Genomic DNA, 20,640 nt, shown 5'->3' on the forward strand with positions numbered 1-20,640 from the left:
GTAAAAACAATGTTGGAATGAAGTTGATTTTCACTTATTATGGTCTGTCTTGAATACTTGATTCTAAAAATTATCAGATTCTGAAATGATCTGCCAACATAAAAATGACCATTTGTCGGCCTTCACCGACAAAAAAATCTGACTGCAAAATTATTGACAAATAAGATTTTCTTGTCACTTAATTAAACAATTCAAAATGCTCGAAATAATTTTTTATATTAACTTTTTTTTGTGCTGTGTAGTGTAGTTTAATAAGTAGATATGCACGATAAATTATAGTTCATATCGTATCGGCTGATAAATGGTCATTTTTCATGTTAAATAAAATAATAATAAAACTTGGGGGCCGATATATTATAGATGATAAATAATGAATCATTCCTCTGAGCAGCGTGCAGCTGTAGTGCTTCAACCAAAGTTAAAATCCAGTACAGTACTGTCTTTCTGTCATGATCATTCACTTACAGCTCTTAGCAAAACAATGTTGATGTTGTATAAAGATATTTATTAATGTGTAAATTGTAGGAACAAAAACATGTTTGAAGCTGACTGCTGTCTGAATGCTTTCTGTCTCGAGAGCGGTTAGACTTGTGGCTATTAAGAACAACTTTCTGGGTTGCTCTGGAAGAAAAAAGTTTTTTTCACAATGACGTAATTTAACTTCTGCCTTTTCGCAAAGCAGTGTATCATAACATCTTTCTTGCAACAAAACAAGGAGAAGAAGAAGAAAAACTTCTGTTTTGCCGTCACGCTGGAATTTAGCAACAGTGAAAAAAAAATGGACAGAACACGTTTTAAGTGCATATCCTTGCACCTTTGCTAAAACAAAAAGAAAACAAAACACTTTCCTTCATAATCAAACAGGTACTGTTCAACAAAGAATTTGTATCCTTTATCTAGCTTTGATCTTGTTGTAAGCAAAAATTTGTCTGCAAGATGTTTTACATCATCTAGCTCTATTTGTGGCAGCTGTGCCAGGGACTTGGTAAACTCCATTCTGAGGCGCTAGCAGAAGTTACGCTACACTGCTTCGCGGCAGAACGGCAGATGTGTGACATCATAAGACAGGGCCTTTTAGGGCCGTCAAACGATTAATCGCATCTAGAAAAAAAGTTTGTGTTTACATAATAAATTTCTGTGTACTGTGCATATTAACTTTGTATTTATAAACACAAAAATATACATGTATAGCTGAAGAGTTTGTTCATAATGAGATGACTCTGTTTAAAAAAAAATTATGTAATTTATTATGTATAATTGTGTTAGTTAACTTTTTTTAGTTATAAGGGCTTAAATCAAAACAAACTAACAGTTTGCAGTTTGATTTATTGGAATGCTCATATAGGAGCGACTAGGGTCTAGAGACTGGCTAGGACATTTAATGTGCTTCTCTTTAAGCCACTCATTGGTTGTCTTTGCAATATGTTTTGGGTCTTTGTCATGTTTAAGGCACATCCACGACCCATCTTCAGTCATTTAGTTAAGGGGAGGAGGTTCTCGTCCAAGTTTTTAAGGTACACTTGCCTGTCCCTCAGCCCCTAAATGCGGTGAAGTCATCCTGTGCCCGTAGCAGACAAAAAGCCCTAAAGCATAATGATTCTAACACTGTGCTTCTCTGTAGGGATGGTGTTCTTGGGGTCATAGTCAGCATTTCTCTCCCTCCAAAAACAGGAGTCAATGTTTTGGTCTCACAGCACTTTAGGTCTCACAGCACTTTCAGAAATCACAAACCACAAACCTTTTCTGAATCATATTGATGTTCATTGTCAAACTTCAGATGAGCCAGATGGATCTTCTGGGCAGGAGGACCTTGCGGGTGCTTCAGGATTTCAATCCATTGTGGCATAGCCTGTTACCAATGGTTTTCTTGCTAACTGTGGTCCCGACTGTCTTGAAATCGTTAACAAGATTCTTCTGTGCAGTTCTGGGCTGGTCTTTAAACCTTTCTCATGATCATCTTTCACCCTTTGAGGAAATCTTGTATGGGGATCCAGATCAAGGGCAATTAGTATTTCTTCTATTTCAAATTAATCGCATCAACAGTTTTCTCATTCTCACCAAGCTTCTGTCTGTAGCCTATTCAAGGTTTGTGCAGGTCTACAATCTTGTTCCTGACATCCTTTGAAACCTATTTGGTCTTGACCATGGTGGTGTAGAGGTTGAAATAGAAGATACAGATTCTTTCTTAAAGTTACAGGACTATTCTGTGGTCCATATAGGCCCATAACCAATCTGTGGAGCCAAAATTCTTGCTGGTTGGTACATTTACATTTAGTAATTTAGCAGACGCTTTTATCCAAAGCGACTTTCAGGTGGGGTAAGGAATGGAAGCAATTGGGACAGCACAAGGACCTCAAAAAGCATAAGTGCAATCAAAAAAAATAGACTGGTCTCATATAACCTAACACAGTATACAGAGCTAATTTAGATTTTTTTTTTATATATAAAGAAGAAGAAAGAAGAAATAGAAGTCAGAACTGATCAGTCATGTGTTGACGGAAGAGATGCGTTTTCAGACGATTCTTAAAGAGGGGATCAAATACTTATTTCATTGACTGCAATGCAAATCAATTTATAACCTTTATATCATTTTCTTTCCCTGATGTTTTGGTTGATATTCTGTCTCTATTAGTTTAAATAAACCTACCATAAAATGCCAGACCCTTCATTTCTTTGTAAGTAGGCAAACTTACAAAATCAGCAGGGGATCAAATGATTATTTCCCTCACTGTATATTTATGTAATATTTGTATGTATACATTTACATTTACCAATATTTTAAACATTTAATAAAATGTTTATTATTTTTTATATTTCCTAAATATATGTATGTATGTGTATGTTTTCAAAAATACAAAATTAAGATGTACACAAACATGTATTATGTAAACACAAACTTTTATTCCGGATGCGCTTAATCGTGATTTATCGTTTCATAGGCCTAATCCCATGTAAAAGAGCTATAAAAAGATTATCCTTTACTTCTGAAACTTCTTTGTTTCATTTTTAATTAAAAATTATATCTGTAAACCAAAGAATTTAAGATTAATTACCCCTTAAAAACACCAGGACACATGCTGACAACAGCTGCGCATCTACTTAACATATCAAAGATCTGCATATCCAGACTCGCATGTCTCGCTTACATTTATAGATTTTGTTTTGTCAGGCAACCAGTGTTACACAAGCCATCTGCAGCTGATGACTTTCTCAGACCTCAGACTCTTGCCTGTTTCCTGGTGAACGTGGCTGCCAGATGTTGATTTTTCTCTTTCTTCCTGTCTGTGACTGTCTTTCTATCCCTGTCTGCGTGCTCCTCAGGATTTGTGTGCCTGAGTGTCCGCCTGGATTTTTCCGGGACGATAAGAAGCGCTGTAAGAAATGTTCTCCCCTGTGCGAGTCTTGCGTTGGCAGTCGCAGCGATCAGTGTTCCACCTGCCGGTCGGGGCTGTACCTCATGGAGGGAGCCAACACCTGCGTCAGCTCCTGCCCAGATGGCTTCTACCTGGATCTCGGCAAGTCCATTTACACTTCGTGTCACTCTTATGAAAACCCTGCACGCTTATTGACAAGGTCTTTAATCTTTTTTAAAGAGATTTTTCAGCAAGGCTTGTAGGTGTAGGTTTTTTGTTAAATGGTCACATGATATTTCCTTGGCACATTCTATGAATATGCTATATCTGGAACTAGCAACGTTTAAAGGGACACTTCACCCAAAAAATTCTGTCATGAATTACACATTCTCAAAGTGTTCCAAACCTGTGTAAATTTCTTTGTTTGGCTGAACACAAAGAAAGATATTCGGAAGAATTAAACAAATGTGATTTCTGGGGCACCATTGACTACCCTAGTATAATTATTATAACTTTTATGTTCTGTTGAACACAAAATTTTATATTTGGAAGAATTAAGGAAAGCAAACAGCTCTGGGCCACTTTTGACTACCATTTAAATTTTCCTACTATGGTAGTCAATGGTGGCCCTGAAATCTCAGCTTCTAATATTTTTTCTAAATATATTTCTTTGTGTTAAACAGAACATTAATTCAGGTTAGAAACAACTTGAGATTGAGTAATTCATGACAGAATTTTCATTTTTGGGTGAACTATCTCTTTAAATGACAATTTAAAAAGAAGAAACTATATAAACTATATTACGTTTCAGGCCCTGTTGGTTCTTATTTGAGAATAAGAACATATATGAACACAATAATGGCATTATATGGATTTGAGGCCTTACGCAACATTTTCTGCCGCAGATTCCAGTATGTGTCGAAAATGCAGCGAGAACTGCAAGAAATGTACCTCAGCGAACATTTGCACAGAATGCAAGACTGGGCTCAGGTAAGACCTCCATGTCTCAAATACAATATTCTACCTCTCTTTTTGCCAAGATTTGGACTGAGGTATAGTCATAATCTATAGTCTGCTTTTGGTTGTTCGTAAGCTGAGGCTCAGATCATAACTGTGTAGCACTACACTGAAAGCTATCATGGTAAGGTAACACTGACTAAACTGTGAAATATGTCTGGAGATGTCCTATTTTACATGTTGTGAAGCGCTTGGGTTCCGATCTGTGTTGAAATGAAGTCTCTAGTGAGCGATTCGGCTTGAGCTTTTTCATACGTGAGAAAAAGGAGTAAGTGAGAGAGAGGGAGAGAGGTGGAAAAACAGAGAGAAAGGCAAAAACAGGTCATGGCACACAATATGCTGTAATGCGGAGCAGCTGCTTTCTGTGAATGCTTTGGAAATATGTTCCAGGACTTCTCTGAATCCACCATGTAGGGTTTTACATCTTTGAAAAAATCAACAAAGGAGGATTAAAGTCCAGACTTGTTTAGACTACGGCAGGTATGAAAGGGATGGCAGGAGAGATGAACCTTTCTGCCTGTATTCTAATTTAATAAGTGACAGTTCACCCAAAAATGAAGGTTTTGTCATCATTTACTCACCCTCTGGTTGTTCCAAACCTGTAAAAATGTACTTGTTCTCCTGAACACAAAGAAAGATATTTGGATGAATGTCAGTAACCAGATAGATCTCATCCCCCATTGACTCCAATAGTATTTATTTTACCTACTATGGGAGTAAATGTTCATTTATTACTGTTTAGAGGAAGTCTTGTAAAGAAGGACTTATTGTTCACCTTAAACAATAGTTTTTTAAATATCAGAAAATCACTTTGTTCCACTGAAATAAAGTAGAGTGCTGTGCTGTTTTGCAAAATATTGTGTATTTCCCCCAATTTTCTATTATAAACAGAATTTAATTTGTAGATGTTTGCCAGAAATCAATAGCCTTCATTTTATTCTGTTACTTGCACACAGTCAGGAATACACCATTGTGGGGGGAAACATTCCCAATAGACTTAATTTTTGTTTACAAAGGCACCATTTCGTTTAGGTGCTTATTTCATAAGAAGTTGAGGATTCGTTTTTTCCTAAATTTAACAAATTGAGAAATATTTATCTCATTATTAATAATCTTTAGTTCTTGTTGAATAACATTTTAATTTAGTGCTTAAAGTCCCAGTGGAAAAAAATTACAATGCCTATCTGGTCATGAAATATTGCAGCGTTTATTGTACATAGTTAATCAATGTGGGTCATTCTCATTTTAAAATTTGTGTGCCCTCATAATCATCAGTTAAAATCTTGAAATGCACACCGTTCCTGTAATGACCATCGATCTTAAATAGTAAGCAGCATATGATTTTTAAGGTCCTACTTTGGTTAATGGATTGTCCAACAACAAGTTTATGTACATAGGTGTAAAAACACTATTATGTCATAATAATAGGTAATTATTCTAACATTACTTCATTGCATCCGTTAACTCCTCCCCTTCAACTATCAGTCTGCTGTCAGTTCTTTATCAAAATGCAACGGACGTTTTTATACATAGCAGAAAAAGGTGAAAGCCACACCCACTATTTTTCTCATTAGAAATTCCATTTCAATCAGAAATGCGCCAAAATACAGTAGTGAAAACAATCGCAACTTCCAATTCACGGAGACTTTAAGTTCAGTTTTTATATAGTATGTTTTTTATCATTATCTGGTGTCCACTGATATGCTCTGGCGCCCGCTGGGAAGACCATTGGAAAAGCAATAGACTCACTTTAATATGTTTCATTTTGTACAAAGTGAAAAGTGTGTAAGATTGTGTTGAAAATACAGAAAAGTTGTACCGACAATATCAATATTCGTGTTAAATCTCTTTATTCTGTCTCTCCCTCTTTCTGTTCTTCTGCCTTTCTTTACTGTTAGTCTACAGGGAAATAAGTGCCAGTTGAGCTGTGAACCTGGCACCTATTATAATGGGCACAGAAGGCTGTGTGAAAAATGCCACTCTACTTGTGCCACCTGTGCAGGTAAAATCAGTTTATTACAAACTTTACTTGCAAATTTTGTACTTCTTCTTTACAAGATAAATTTTCCTGGCTTTCAGTATGGTTTGTTTTTCTTCTAAATATTACATTATTTTAGAATCACAGTTATTTTCAATTTCTTAAGTTAAAGCATTAGTTCAGCGGAAAATTTACATTTTCGTTCCAGAATAAAAGTGTGTCTAGATAATAATAAATGTCTGTGCACTGTGCATATTTATTTTGTATTTATAAACACATACACATACATACACATACACATACACATACATGTCTATATTGAATTAATATTTACATGTATATATTACTAGCTATATTTTATTTAAATTTATGTATAAACAGTTATTGATTTTTATATTTAGTTTTTTGTTCTTAAGTATATGCATGTTTGTGTATGTGTTCATAAATCCAAAGTAAATATGCACAGTACACAGACATATATTATGGAAACACTCACTTTATTCTGGATGCGATTAATCATGATTAATCGTTGAACAGCCCTAAATTGACTTGTACATGAATTAATATTTCTGCTTCACTAAAGCATCTTTGAATATTTACTAGAGTATTCCAAAATATTTTCCAAATTATTTGCAATTCGCAATCTTGTAACGGTCCTTCTTGTGTTCAGGAACAGGAATGGAAGCGTGTAACGAGTGCGCTCCGGGCTTTTACTTCGAGGAGTGGCGCTGCGTCTCCAGCTGCAGTGTGGGATATTATTTGGCAGAGCAAGGGACAGATAATGGAGATGTCCAGAAATCTTGTCAGAAGTCAGTATTGCTGCGCTATACACGAAAGGTTTTACAATGAAACTGTAATGATGCAATCTGACTGTCGTCATGATTCTTCAGGTGTGACCCCACCTGTTTTGTGTGCACGGGTCCAGGAGAGAGAAACTGCAGCTCCTGTGTGAGCGGCTATAACCTGGAGAACGGCGTGTGTCTCGTCAGCACTGTTTGCAAAGATGGTGAGTATACTTCATTCGTGACCTGTCTTCCCTTATTCATTTTGTGTTGTTTTTTCATCCAGTCTATGATGTGAATCTCACATGGTGTTGAATCATAATTAAAAGCCTGCAATGATAACTGTTAGGATTGTCATGATATCAGATTTTCACTTCACGGTAAAGGGCAAGTTATGGTCGTGCGTTAGACTCAACACCGTAGGCAATGCGCAGGTTTTCATTTCTACTTTTGCGTCATTGTCCGAGTCGACAGGCAATGACAACTAGCCGCCAGTGTCCACACACATGTTGAAGAAGCAGCTCGTTGTTAACGCTGTCTGAGAAGCATTAGCAGTGATTGCGTCAAGTAAACAATTACTTTAGTTCCAATTTGAGATGTAAAATAATTTACTTAGATAATTCATTCGTAAATGCGTTTGCGTAAATATGACACTATCACAGAGTTTTTTACCTGAGGGAGTGGTTCAAACAGACCAATCACAGCGTTGGCGTTCCGCCTAGGATCCGCATTGAGTTGACGCCTTGTTATATTTTTGGAGAGATGCGCGTCAGGCTACGTCGTTGGGTGTGCTTCTCAGCATAGGCTACGCCGTACCTACCGCGTACACGAGGCACAACTATAAACACTTTCCTCTGACCAAAAATAATTCCCGGATATGATAACATCATTGAATTTTTTTTAAATGAACAAATAATGCTAGAATTAACAAGGTTTCGATTATCATGGTTATTGTCAATACCAGTATATTGTCACACTCGTAAGAATAAAAAATGACACTAAATTAGTTTTAAATTGAACAAAAAAGAATTTGACTGATATAAAAAATAAATAAATAAATAAATAGTTGCCGTGATAATATAATTACCAAGAATTTGGTTAGCCACGATAACCGCGAAGTGAAAAGACGATATTTTGCCATTTAATTGAATTTAATGAGAACATTTCACATTTTACACCCATATTTAGTAATATTCTTCGTATTGCATTGCATAAAAGGTTTTGATTTGTGCTATATAAAACCGTAGTGGTTCTCAAACTAGCCCTTTGTCTCATTTATTGTTCATCTAGTATTTGATTTTGGGGTGAATTTGTTTTCTGACAGGTTTCTTTAGATTGATAGTGAACAAATTTTCTCTTGATCATTTTCTAAATGTTTGTTTTCCTTTTCTTCCCGATGATCTTTCCCTTCAAATCTTTCCATGCTGGATTTCAATCCCACCTGGATATTCTTCCTCCCAACAATCAACCGGATTAAAAAAATGCAACCTTTACCTCTCACTGCGACCCAATCCACTTCCTGTCCGCCGACCAATCGCTCTGTCTCTGCCTTCTCTCTCCTCTTCCTGCTCTGTGGAAAGCAAATGAAGAATCATGGGCTGAGGGGAGTTTCTGTGTGCTTGTGAAAAAGAACAATCTCTGCCAGAGGAAGGTTTTGCAGCAGCTCTGCTGTAGAACGTGTTCACTAAAGGGCTGAAGGAACTGCTCCGGCTACACTCGCCACTCACGTTCCGCTAATTTATATTCCATTTGAGAACCTCTAATACGGGACTACATCGTGAGGTCTCTGGATGCCAGAACTACAACAAACCTACCTTTATCTGTGTGTGCGTGTGTGTGAAGCTGTCAGGGTGGTGCGACTGGGATCCGTAATAAACAACAAATCATACATGTCAGAATTTTGTGACCAAAGCATGGATGCCAAATTTTTTTTATCTTTTTTGTTTTGTTTCTGTTTTGGGTCCGAAGAAGAATTTGGAAAGACATGCTGGTAATGACTTGTGCTTCATTTTTCCACAAGTACAATGAAAGCGATGATCAAAGCCAGTTGTGCACAATCTGAATAAATGACTCTTAGACAACCTCTAAGAGTTTCAGCAAGACCTTTATAAGCATATCGGAGAATAATATTCCATAGCACAGGTTCACTTATTGCCTGGTACGAGGTACACCAGGTACTTCCCGAAAGTGATGAGTGTTGTATTGACACGAATGACCTGGAAGTGCGCGGTGATGTATGTCAGGTCCTCTCACTGTTCAAACATTCTTCACCTCAGGCTCAAATCTCACCGTTGTGTGTGCGTGCGTGATTGAGAAATACTTCATGGGAACCTAATCGTAACCGCAGGTGTTAGCATAGCTCTGAAGAAAAGACTTGACTTAAGTTAGTGATGCCTGAAATGGGGTGCAAAACACTTTTTTTATTATTTTTTTATCTTACCAGACCATCATAATATATCCTTAAAATGTTTTTTTTTAATCCCTATAGACTTGTATCTCCAATTCATACACCAGTGTTAAAATTATTACCTGTGAAATTTTTCAGTGGTTTTACATTATTACGTTTCCCTCTGTGGTTATTTCCCCCCATTGATTCATCATGCGTATAAAAAATTTAAACAGTTCTGTTTTAATGGCCGCCTAAAATAGTTAATTATTCCAGGTATTTATAGAGAGATGGTTATGATAATAGAGTAAAATGACATCATCCTTTTATTTAGTCATAACTGGTGCTATTGATGTATTGGAACTGTTTGGACTGTGTACAATGAAAAGGGGTGTTCCATTATTAAATACACATTTGTGTCCAATCCAATGATGCAAACAAACAAATATTTATCAATGCATTGTTTTTTTGTACTAGTCCAAATTTTAGAGATGCATATTACACATGGCCGTATCCTTAAGTAAGGGAGAAGCATTACATTTAAATCGGAAGCGAGGGAAAATGTTTAGCTAAACTAATAATACTACACAACACCATTGGATTCTACATTCATTAAGGACATGTGTGACCAATCCACTTCTGCTCAATGTTAAGGGGATTTCTGTGTCTTTTATTTATCAATGATGTGGATTCAGATGACGTAGCATTTTATTTATGAAAAAGATTTATAAATGCTCATATAGTTGACATGAGTTGAGTGTGGTGGGATTGGATGGGTTTTCCAGCCATGCTCATCGTGTATTCAAAACGTTGTAGTACGATTCCTGCGGTACGCAACATCACCTAACTAATGTTATATAGGATTACATGAAATGTTCAAACGTGTTACATTTACTCTGGTCATGTTTTTTTTTCTTAATGTATATATGTAATTTTTATCACTATTAACCTTATAAATATATTTTGCACCCACGGTCAATTGAAACGGGGAGGGGGGTGATCCAAGTTTTTTTCAAATTTGTTTTTAGCAAGTTGCCATGAACGGTTAGTCTAGATTAAGATTTGTTGTAGTCAGGGCCAGGGAAAATGTTTTATGTAGAGAAGACTGGAAAAACAAATGGTTTGTTGATCTTTTTATTAATGACCTTTAAAATAAAAACAAGACTCCAGAGAGATTATATGAGATTTTTGTTTGCTCTTTTAGATAATTCACTTTTACAATTAGCTGTTTATATTTTAATTCATGTTATGCAGAATATGTCTGTGCAATGGGCATGTTATGAAAAGCTATGTTGTTATGCTGGGTTCACACCAAACGCGAACAACCGCAATCCACGCTCTTTTAAAAGTTGGTTATTTTCACGTAAGTGAAGCGAGCTGACAAATATTTTAAACTTGCGAGGAAGAGGAGATTGGCACACGTTTATGGCAATACAGCCCCACGATTCGTGTTATTCGCATCGCCTCCTGCGAGTTTGTGTCGTTGCATCGCCTGTGTAGGTTATTTACTCTGTCAAAACACTTCATTCACATATGGTGTGGAACCCATATTACTTTACTACTTTACTTTACTACATTCACCAAATTTTTGAGAAATTAAAACAAATGCTGAAAAACTGAAAGAACGAATTGAGCCATGTCTAAGAACTTACGGATGGATTCAAATATGTTTGAAAATACACCACAGCTCTCATTGGCTTAAAAACATTTTTTTTGTGGTGTAGTGTTCTTGTGTTGAACCGGTGTGAGAATGATTTCAGCCTCTCCTTGTTATATTTTTCAAAAGACCCTTTTTGTTCGGAAAAGAACAATTCAGTATCTAACCGAGAAGTGTTATTTGTTGGAGAAGCCACAAGCGCTCGGATGCTGACAATTCCATTTGAAAGAGACAATATGTTTGCGGCCTTTTGTTTTGACCTGTGACCGGTTCCTTCAAGAAAGGAACATTTCTATAATATTTTGCACCTGCCGAGCCACTATTGTGACTGTCCCTGAGGTGGATAACATGATAAAACCATCACTGTGACTGCTAAACCTGTTTTCAGTTTCATTTTTTTTTTATGTAGGCTAATTTAGCTCGGGGAGGAGCTGCTGTGACTTTTGCGTTTGTACGGATGTTTTATTTAGGTAAAAGTTGGGTCATTTGGGACGTGTTGTGTGTGAATGTAAGGTTCAGAAGCGTCAGGATTAAATGAATGGAGTGTGTCCGAGCGTAATCCGGAGGTCATAAGAAGGGTCAGTCGACCACGGACCTCCAAGATTCTTTATGGTAAATCTCACAAACACATCGGTCAGCCTGGGGTCAAAGTTCAGCTCAATGTCTTGCGCTTTCTTCACAGTCCCATGACATCACTGTTGAGATCTGGGAAAGGTTTGAATTCTGAGAACTTAAAAGCTTTTATGTTGTTTTTAAAACTTCTTAATAGTTACTAGTTTTGAATTAAAAAGATAGTTTTGAACTATCTTTGAATTATAGTTAAAAATATAGAGTTAAAAAGCGGAGTTTGGGTTTTTATATTTAACCTTCACTCTATCCCTACATGAGATAATTAAATGTAAATGTTATATGTAATTAATTAAATGTTAATCTCAAAATTATATTTTTTTAAATATTCAACTTTTCAAAAAGTATTTTTAAAGACCTGCTGATCATACAGGTGCAGTGTGAATGGGTTTTAAACCAGGGTTCGGGCTTGCATGCTTTGTGAGCATTTTGATTTATAAATCCGGCAATCTCATGGTCTTTAAATCATCTACAATCACAAACGGCATCTGGCCAAACCTTCATCCAGACGCTGTTCTCATTATCTCTAAAGCTCTGTACATATGAACTCAGGTAAGCACTTTGGTTTCCTTTTGTGTTTTTCCATCTTTCCTTCTGGTTGTGAAACCAGATGTGCGTTTTTTAAAACATACAATATTTCGATCACACTTTATTTTAAGGTCCAATTCTCAGTATTAATAGACCATTAACTATATCTAATAAGAACCTAGTTAATGGTGAGAATTGGTCCCTATACTAAAGTATTTAAAAAAATTAAATACCCACTTAAAAATTTTAAGCATTTTAACTTTGAAAATTAGTTTGCAATTCAATACATGAAACTAAAAAACATGAATAATGTTTTAACAAGTATTTGTTGTAAATGCAGCCTAATTTACTCACCCTCATGTCATTCAATACCTGTATGACTGAAGATATTTAACATTGGATTCCATTGTATAGACACAAAGCTACTGAAACATTTCTTCTTTTATCTTCCACAGAATGAAGTCATAATGACATGAGGATGAATAAATGCAATTATTTTTACTAAAGGTGAACAATAAACTAGAAATATGTTAATGCAGGTTGTGTTTTGGTAGTTCTGCCAATAGGATCAAACTCATGTCATATTCTAAAAAAATCGCCATATATCATTACACCCCAAGTAAAGTTTGAATAATTACATGATTGTAGATATTATTTATTTCTGTAATTCACAGTCCTGCTCGCACATTCAGACAGACTGAGGTTTGTTATTAATGTGTTTTCTATATCTGCCTCTTAGGGGAGTATTTAAGCAGACTTCTGAAATGTCAACTCTGTCACGCCACGTGTTACAAGTGCATAGGACCAGAGAGTAAAGACTGCATCAGCTGTTCAGCCAACAGGTGATGCATGAACCAATGATGGCTTGTTTCTGCTGGCAGGTTGGGTGGTTGCGATGCAAGAGACTGTATGTTCTGTTGTGAGGGTAAAGGTTTGAGTCTTGTATCTCTTGCAGGTTTTTCGATAAGGGCAGCTGTGTGATCCGATGTGATCCTGGGAAGTATCAGAGGGATGGACAGTGCCTTCTCTGCCACCACACGTGTCTTGAATGTAAAGATGAAGGACCAGATAGATGTACCCGCTGTGGCAAAGGTAACTGAAGTTTTATACAAAAGGCATTACTGAGTGAGATCACGAAAACCTGAAAGTATCATTTTTTTTAGATATGGAATGGAACTAAAATCTACATCTTTCCTGTAGCTCAGTGCAGAGCCATTGAGAGAGAGTTGCGTCAACTTCGTTGGTCATGGAGGCTCTCAATAGTTCCCGGAAGTTACTAGTAACGCATGGAGCTGCGATTAAACAGACCATCTGAGGTGAACTTCTAACCCATTTTAAGACGAATGCCATTTAATGAGTAAAAAAATGAAAGAAATAAAGCATTCAAAGAGAAAACATAACTTCCTGGATCTATCTGAAGACTCCATGAATCTTGTGCCACTCCAGCGTTATGGACTTCCGTTGGCAGAACTCTCTCTCTCTCAATGGCTCTGGCTCAGTGGTAAGAGCATGGCACTAACAAAGCCAAGGTCGTGGGTTCGATCCCAGGGGATTACACATACTTGGAAATAAATGTATAGGGTATTGCAATGTAAGTCGCTTTGGAAAAAAACATCTGCCAAATACCTAAATGTAAAGGAAATAATGGAAATCGCAGATGTTCTAGTTATGTTCAAGAGTAAAGATTTCATTTGACTTGAAATTGTTGATTGTGATTGCCTTAAAAAAGTTGTACTTGCAATTATATAAAATAATAAATGTAAACATTATAAGTGATTTTTTTATATTATATCCACATTTTAGAATAATAGTCAATTCATGATAATTATGAAATAACAAAAATGAGAATTACTGTGTGATGTGACAAATTAAAATGTTATTTTATTTTAATATTTATCTGTACAATTATTTGAGATGATTTTAGATATTAAATATTTATATTATTTTATTTTATTTAAAAATCAAACAGAAAATAGATAAAATACAACAAAATAAATCAAAGATAATAAATCAAAGATATGTTATTTTTGAGCATTTTAAAAGTAGTTTGATAAATTGTTCTTTTGGCATTTTTTGTTAGTTTCTTCAGGTATCACCCTGGGATGCTCTCCAAACTGTATTGAAGGAATTCACATCTATTCTGGGATCTATTCTGCTTCGCCTTCATTATTTGTTCCAAATCATTTGTTTAATTTGTAATTAATGTTAACAGTAATGTTGAACTGAATTTTATTATTTATACATAAATTTATACATAAATTAACACTTTCAAATTAAAAAGCTTTTGAGATAATGAAGACCGTTGAACTTCAAAATCACACTTCAACCCACTTAATATTCAAACCAAAACTTCACCATCGGGTAGGAATCCTGGGTTTTGGTTCTTATCATTTTATTCCTGATTCGTTTTGGTTTTCCTGCAGATAAGTCTGAAGTGGAGCGGTACCTTTTTGAAGGGAAGTGTCGTGATAGCTGTCCAGAGGGTTATTATCATTCTTCAAAGGGAACATGTGATCCCTGCCCTCCAAACTGCACAGTGTGTACTTCCACAGGCCACTGCATTTACTGCGCCCCCTCCTACTACCCCACAGATGGGAAATGTGCCAAACTGGAGTGCGGAGAGGGTCAGTTGCATCATAGCTATTTCTGAATGTTCTGGCTTGCTTATAGCTTTTTGCACACTTTATTTTTCTGACTGCTATTAGGATTCTGCTTCCTTTATTTTAAAATGTAAACATTCTTCTGTTAATGATTGAAATGTAGGTCTAGTATAGATACAAAAGACACGTCTATTATAGAAGGTTTCATCGAACACATGCCTGACCAGAATTTAACTCTGACTGGCTAGTGGCGAGTTTAACAGTATTTTTTTTATTTAAATGATATTTATGTTAATTTATTTTACAATTTTATTGTGTATTGTATTAAAATAAAACTACTCAACAGTTATCAATTCTTTGCGGAGGTCTACCAGAAGTTAAGTTTGGGCCACATAACATTTGTTTATGTTGTGGCCACTGAAACAGTCTTAAGTAATCTAATATCGGGTTTTGAAAACTCCACAAATCCTTTTCAGATAAATTGTACACACTGTGAAAACACATATATATTGTAATATTCCGAAAGATGGGACCCTAAAAGAAAAGTAAAATAACATGTATAATAAAAAGTACACGTTTTTCCATGTAATTTGACAAATTTTATATCTATATCTATATAAAACTGCATATTTCACCCCAAATTTTTTATAATATAATCATTATTATTTTATATTATTCTTGTATTGTTATGCATAATATAAAGTAATAATCAGCATTATAATTGTAATTGTATATTGTGTACATATTATTATAATTGCATGTATTATTATTGAAAAGAAAGAACCTTTTTTTTAACATTAATTTTATGAGAAACGCGATGCATTTCTGCATTATAAAATATGTGCTGCCTTAATTTGTGATCAAATTAGATTATCACAGATTAAAAAATTATTTCAATTTACTATTTTAACCTTTGTTTAAATTGTCGTAACTTATTACAACTGAAATAGCCTATTTTGAGTTTAAGTAATTTTATAATGAATGGTGTAAAAATATAGTGTATAAAACAAAGTGTCATAAAATACGAAATCTTAATATGAAAAGGTAAAGACTTTTTCTTATAGAATACGTTTACTTTTGATTTGGATGTTAAAATGTGATCAGGACATGATTTTCTTGAACTTTAAGCATGCTGGATCACTTTAAACCGGCATATATCTGGAAATCTAAGTAAATGACGTTTGGCTTCTCACGACACCCATTGGTGTTTATCTAATCTTCTTCACAAATTTCTATCATGGTTAGAGATATGAAGTGCATGAGGGAAGAGCTTGACTGAGGGAGTCGGACAGAAATAGCAGAAGAGAAATGATTGGGGAGAAATTCTTCTCATAAGTGGCAGACATGTATAAACGGATCCACCTGTCACACAATCTCTTTGTTTAATTTTCTTCACCTATTTATAGATTTAACTCCTCTTTCTACATGCTCGTACATGCATGTGATGTGGTTATTGTGTGTCATTGGTTTTCTTTCTCTGTGTTGGAAACAGTATCTATATACTTTTGATTTTCTTCAAATACCACTGACTGGAAGCCAATCCTGTCATAATACTTTGCTTCCTGCGCAGGTGAGGTAACCAACCTGGATCATGAAGACTGTGTTACCTGTGAGGAAGGCTGTGGGAAATGCCTCAGCGGTCAGTATATCATTGAATGGACGTTAAATACATATACTATATATAATATATCATTATCATTGACAACTCTAGTAAAAAGACAATCCCTACTTTTGAAGGGATAGTTCACCCAAAAATATATTCTGACACTTGATTGATTTATTCACCTTCATGCAATTCATTTTACTCTTTACTCTCTGCTGTGGAACACAAAAGAAAATATTTTGGCTCAGTGTCCATCCAATGGAAGTCAGTCCTGTGTTGTTTGGTTGGAAACATATAATTTAAATATCTTCCTTTAATTATTTTGTTTAACACAAAGTCATACATGTCTAGAATGACATGAAAGTGAGTTAATGATAAAATATTTTAATTTTTGGGAGAAACATGTATTGATACATCTGTTAAAAAAATCAGACTAGAAGTTCAGATAAGTGCTTATCACCAGGGCCCGGTTTTTCAAAAGGTTTAATCCGGATAAAATTGATCCGGATTTAGTTATCCTGTTTTTGTGATCCGTGATAACGTTATCCATCTTACTTTTGGAGCCAGTTTTTTTAAAGCAACATCGGATTGGATCAATCTGATCCGGATAGGAACTTTTCAGGATCACCAAATCTGGATAACCAGTGCTGGATAACCAGTGCTCAAACAGGATAGGAAAACACAATGTAGAGCTATAGATATGTAAAGAGCAACAAGTAGAAAAGCCAGTGTGGGGTCAATATAAGTTTATTTTTATTTGAAATGAAAACACACACATTTAAAAAAAACTAAAAACAAGAAAACCCCCACCCCATCCTCTTCCAGCAGTCCGCTCATCTGAGACCTACAACACAAACAATTGAGCAATTGAGTGTTTAGATTGAGTTCTGAGAGCAGAACCACAGAAAGCATGCAACATAACCCTTGCCTGTATTGTCCTGCACACAACATCGCTACTAAGCGCAATGTCCCTCTCTGTGCTGACAATGATACACCTGAGCCCCTTGGAGACCCTAACCAACCTCCTGCATTCTGCCAGAACGAGCAAACAGGACGTGCAACAAGGGACGAAATAGTTAGACACTATTTCTGATTTGGATTTGTTTTGGATTTCAAAAATCAGTGATTGCCATTCTTTGCATTTTTTTGGTTATTCTGTAATCATTGCATGCATCACTAATAAATATTCTAAAAACAAAAATATTTTCGATTGTGATGAATATATATATCAATTAGTGACAGAATAAAATGTATTGTTTTTGGTCAATTTTGACAGCTGTTTGGAGGATTATTTTATGAGGCCAAACTCTTTCTACTTTGCTGTAGGCCTATACTGAAAGACTGAATACGTTAAAGCCTACCTAATCACTGTAGCCTGACGGATGAACAAATAAAAATAAAACCTTATGAATAAATAGGATAACTTGTAAGATACTGCATGATCCAAATATAGTATTATTTGATACATTTTTTTAGGTTTTCATTACATTTTGGGCATTGAATCCATGCTGAATCCACCCTTCTGATGGGATCAATTTAATCCAGATTTTTTGGATCAAAGTGATCCAAATCCTACAAAAAAATTCTGAAAAACCCAAACTAAAGGTTTGATTCGGAACAAAACCAAGATTGGATTAGGTGATCTGATCCGATTATGTAATCCGTTTTTTCTTTTGAAAAACACATTTTCAAGATTTGATCCAATCCATTATCCAAAATCCTAGTGGATTACTTTTGAAAAACCGGGATCAAATCTTGAAAATCCAAAACAAATCCAAATCAGAAATAGTGTCTAACTATTTCGTCCCTTGTTGCACGTCCTGTTTGCTCATTCTGGCAGAATGCAGGAGGTTGGTTAGGGTCTCCAAGGGGCTCAGGTGCATCATTGTCAGCAGAGAGAGGGATATTGCGCTTAGTAGCGATGTTGTGCAGGACAATACAGTTATGTTGCATGCTTGCTTTCTGTGGTTCCACTCTCAGAACTCCATTAAAACGCTCAATTGCTTAATTGTTTGTGTTCAGATGAGCGGACTGCTGGAAGAGGATGGGGTGGGGTTTTTCTTTTTTTTTCTTTTTTTTAAATGTGTGTGTTTTCATTTCAAATAAAAATAAACTTATATTGGCCCCACACTGGCTATTCTACTTGTTGCTCTTTACATATCTATAGTTCTACATTGCGATTTCCTATACTGTTTGAGCACTGGTTATCCAGCACTGGTTATCCAGATTTGGTGATCCTGAAAAGTTCCTATCCGGATCAGATTGATCCAATCCGATGTTGCTTTAAAAAACTGGCTCCAAAAGTAAGCTGGATAACGTGATCACGGATCGCAAAAAAAGGATTACTAAATCCGGATCAATCTTATACGGATTAAACCTTTTGAAAAACCGGGCCCAGCCTATTTTAGTCCGACAAACGATCAAATCATTCTAACACACAAATATGGGAGAGAAAAATATGGCATACATGCGTAAAAACAGCTCAGAATGCACTTAAACATAACCGTCACTGTAGTTTTGCGAACATTATGTGGAAATAATGCCGAATGATGTTTAAAGGATAGGCAATTTTTGCTATATTTGACTTTTAACTTCAAAGTCATTCATTACAGCGGCAGCAACAAAAGCTATGTGGACCAAACTAAAAGGGCCGAAATCTCAGAAAATGCAATTTTAAATATTTATCTACCTGAAATTGATTCGCCAGGGTGTGTGCAGAAACACCCTGTAATTATACAAATCCATCTATTCTTCTTTTTGTAATCTCCTTTAAACCACAACAGTGACACAAAACAGGCTGCTGGGGATCCCCTAACAATCTGATGTCACATTAATTTACGCCTGCCCTGACCGCTCACAGACTCCGCCTTATGAGCACTTAGGTCCACCTTCAGCCAGAGACACGCAATCAGCCATTTTCAGGCAAGAGAAGATGTAACGTTAGCCACTAGCCAGCGACAAAACTGTCTAAGAAACAACAAATGTGTGCTGTTGTTTGATGTAAAATGAAACATAAAAGTAGGCCGGGAGGAGAACTTTCCGAACTCGGGCTCGGAGTTATAACAATCGAAAGTCTCGGGTGATGACTTTTTTCGGATCTACAAACCAACATTCACCGGTCCGTATTTCCGGAAAGACTTAGAGAAACGAGCCAGGACTCGTTGGAAATGTCTCCGCCGGGGCATTAGAACGACGCTGACCGCGAGTTGATGCGACCCCCAGGTCGGGAGATAGTGCCCCCGGTAGCTGGAAAGGTTGAAAATCTAAGCTCTGGCACCCGGTGGTCTGTCAGTATATCATGGGTTTCGCAAAAAATCATCTCACATCGTTTTTAAGTCGCCTTTCTTAAATATTGCGTTTAGCCCGTCAGCGGCTGTTGTTTACGTGCTCGCTGCTAAACCTGAGACTTTACATTAGACCAAAGACAGGCGTTATGTAGTAACGGCAGTGGTAAAACGCATCGCGCCCATCGGTTCAGAAGACTTGTGACCGACTTCATTTCTGTAAAGCTTATTAATTACAACGAAAGAAAGTTATAGCAGTGTCTTTCTCTGTGAGTTCAGTGTTTGTTTCTTGTATGTCCTAAGTGCGACAATACTAACAGCGGATAGAAACAGAGTTTGCATTTGTAAGACAACCTGGTTGCTGATCTTTACATACCTGTCTGTCATATACAAGTACTCTGAATGCATGTTTTTGCCTATATCCGTCTGTTATCAATATGCATACACATGATTAATCATCAATGGCCAACATTTCATACAGCATATGTTGTTCCTATGTTTTTGTCTACTCCATGTAATTCGTATTTATTAACAAGGCATTAAGGTGATTTTTATTGCAGTTACTGTATGGTTTTTGTTTGATGGGGCATTACTGACGTAATTGCGCTTTCCGCCATATTTCTTTTTTTTGTCATCCAAAGCACATGTATAAGCGCTCTACGTTATATTTTGCATACGTGGAGGGGAGCAGAAGCTCATTTGCATTTAAATAGACACACAAAAACGGCACGTTTTCCATTGCAGCCACAAATGGCCATGTTTAACATATTGTAATGAAATATATGTGGTGTATTTTGAGATGAAACTTTACAGAGACATTCTGGG

General features: G+C 36.1%; 1 protein-coding gene across 1 annotated transcript in view; it reads left to right on the top strand.

Annotated features, from left to right (window-relative positions):
• The window catches only part of pcsk5b (proprotein convertase subtilisin/kexin type 5b), a 56,134-nt gene that overhangs the window by 24,636 nt on the left and 10,858 nt on the right, over positions 1-20,640 (top strand). The window contains exons 16-24 of the mRNA XM_056729487.1: positions 3,322-3,515; positions 4,259-4,343; positions 6,269-6,372; positions 7,019-7,157; positions 7,239-7,354; positions 13,068-13,170; positions 13,284-13,420; positions 14,752-14,952; positions 16,499-16,567. Of these exons, the coding sequence (XP_056585465.1) occupies positions 3,322-3,515; positions 4,259-4,343; positions 6,269-6,372; positions 7,019-7,157; positions 7,239-7,354; positions 13,068-13,170; positions 13,284-13,420; positions 14,752-14,952; positions 16,499-16,567 (1,148 nt within the window). The remainder of the gene's footprint in view (positions 1-3,321; positions 3,516-4,258; positions 4,344-6,268; positions 6,373-7,018; positions 7,158-7,238; positions 7,355-13,067; positions 13,171-13,283; positions 13,421-14,751; positions 14,953-16,498; positions 16,568-20,640) is intronic.

The sequence above is a fragment of the Triplophysa dalaica genome, chromosome 18 (assembly GCF_015846415.1).
Source record: "Triplophysa dalaica isolate WHDGS20190420 chromosome 18, ASM1584641v1, whole genome shotgun sequence".
Classification (NCBI taxonomy): domain Eukaryota; kingdom Metazoa; phylum Chordata; class Actinopteri; order Cypriniformes; family Nemacheilidae; genus Triplophysa; species Triplophysa dalaica.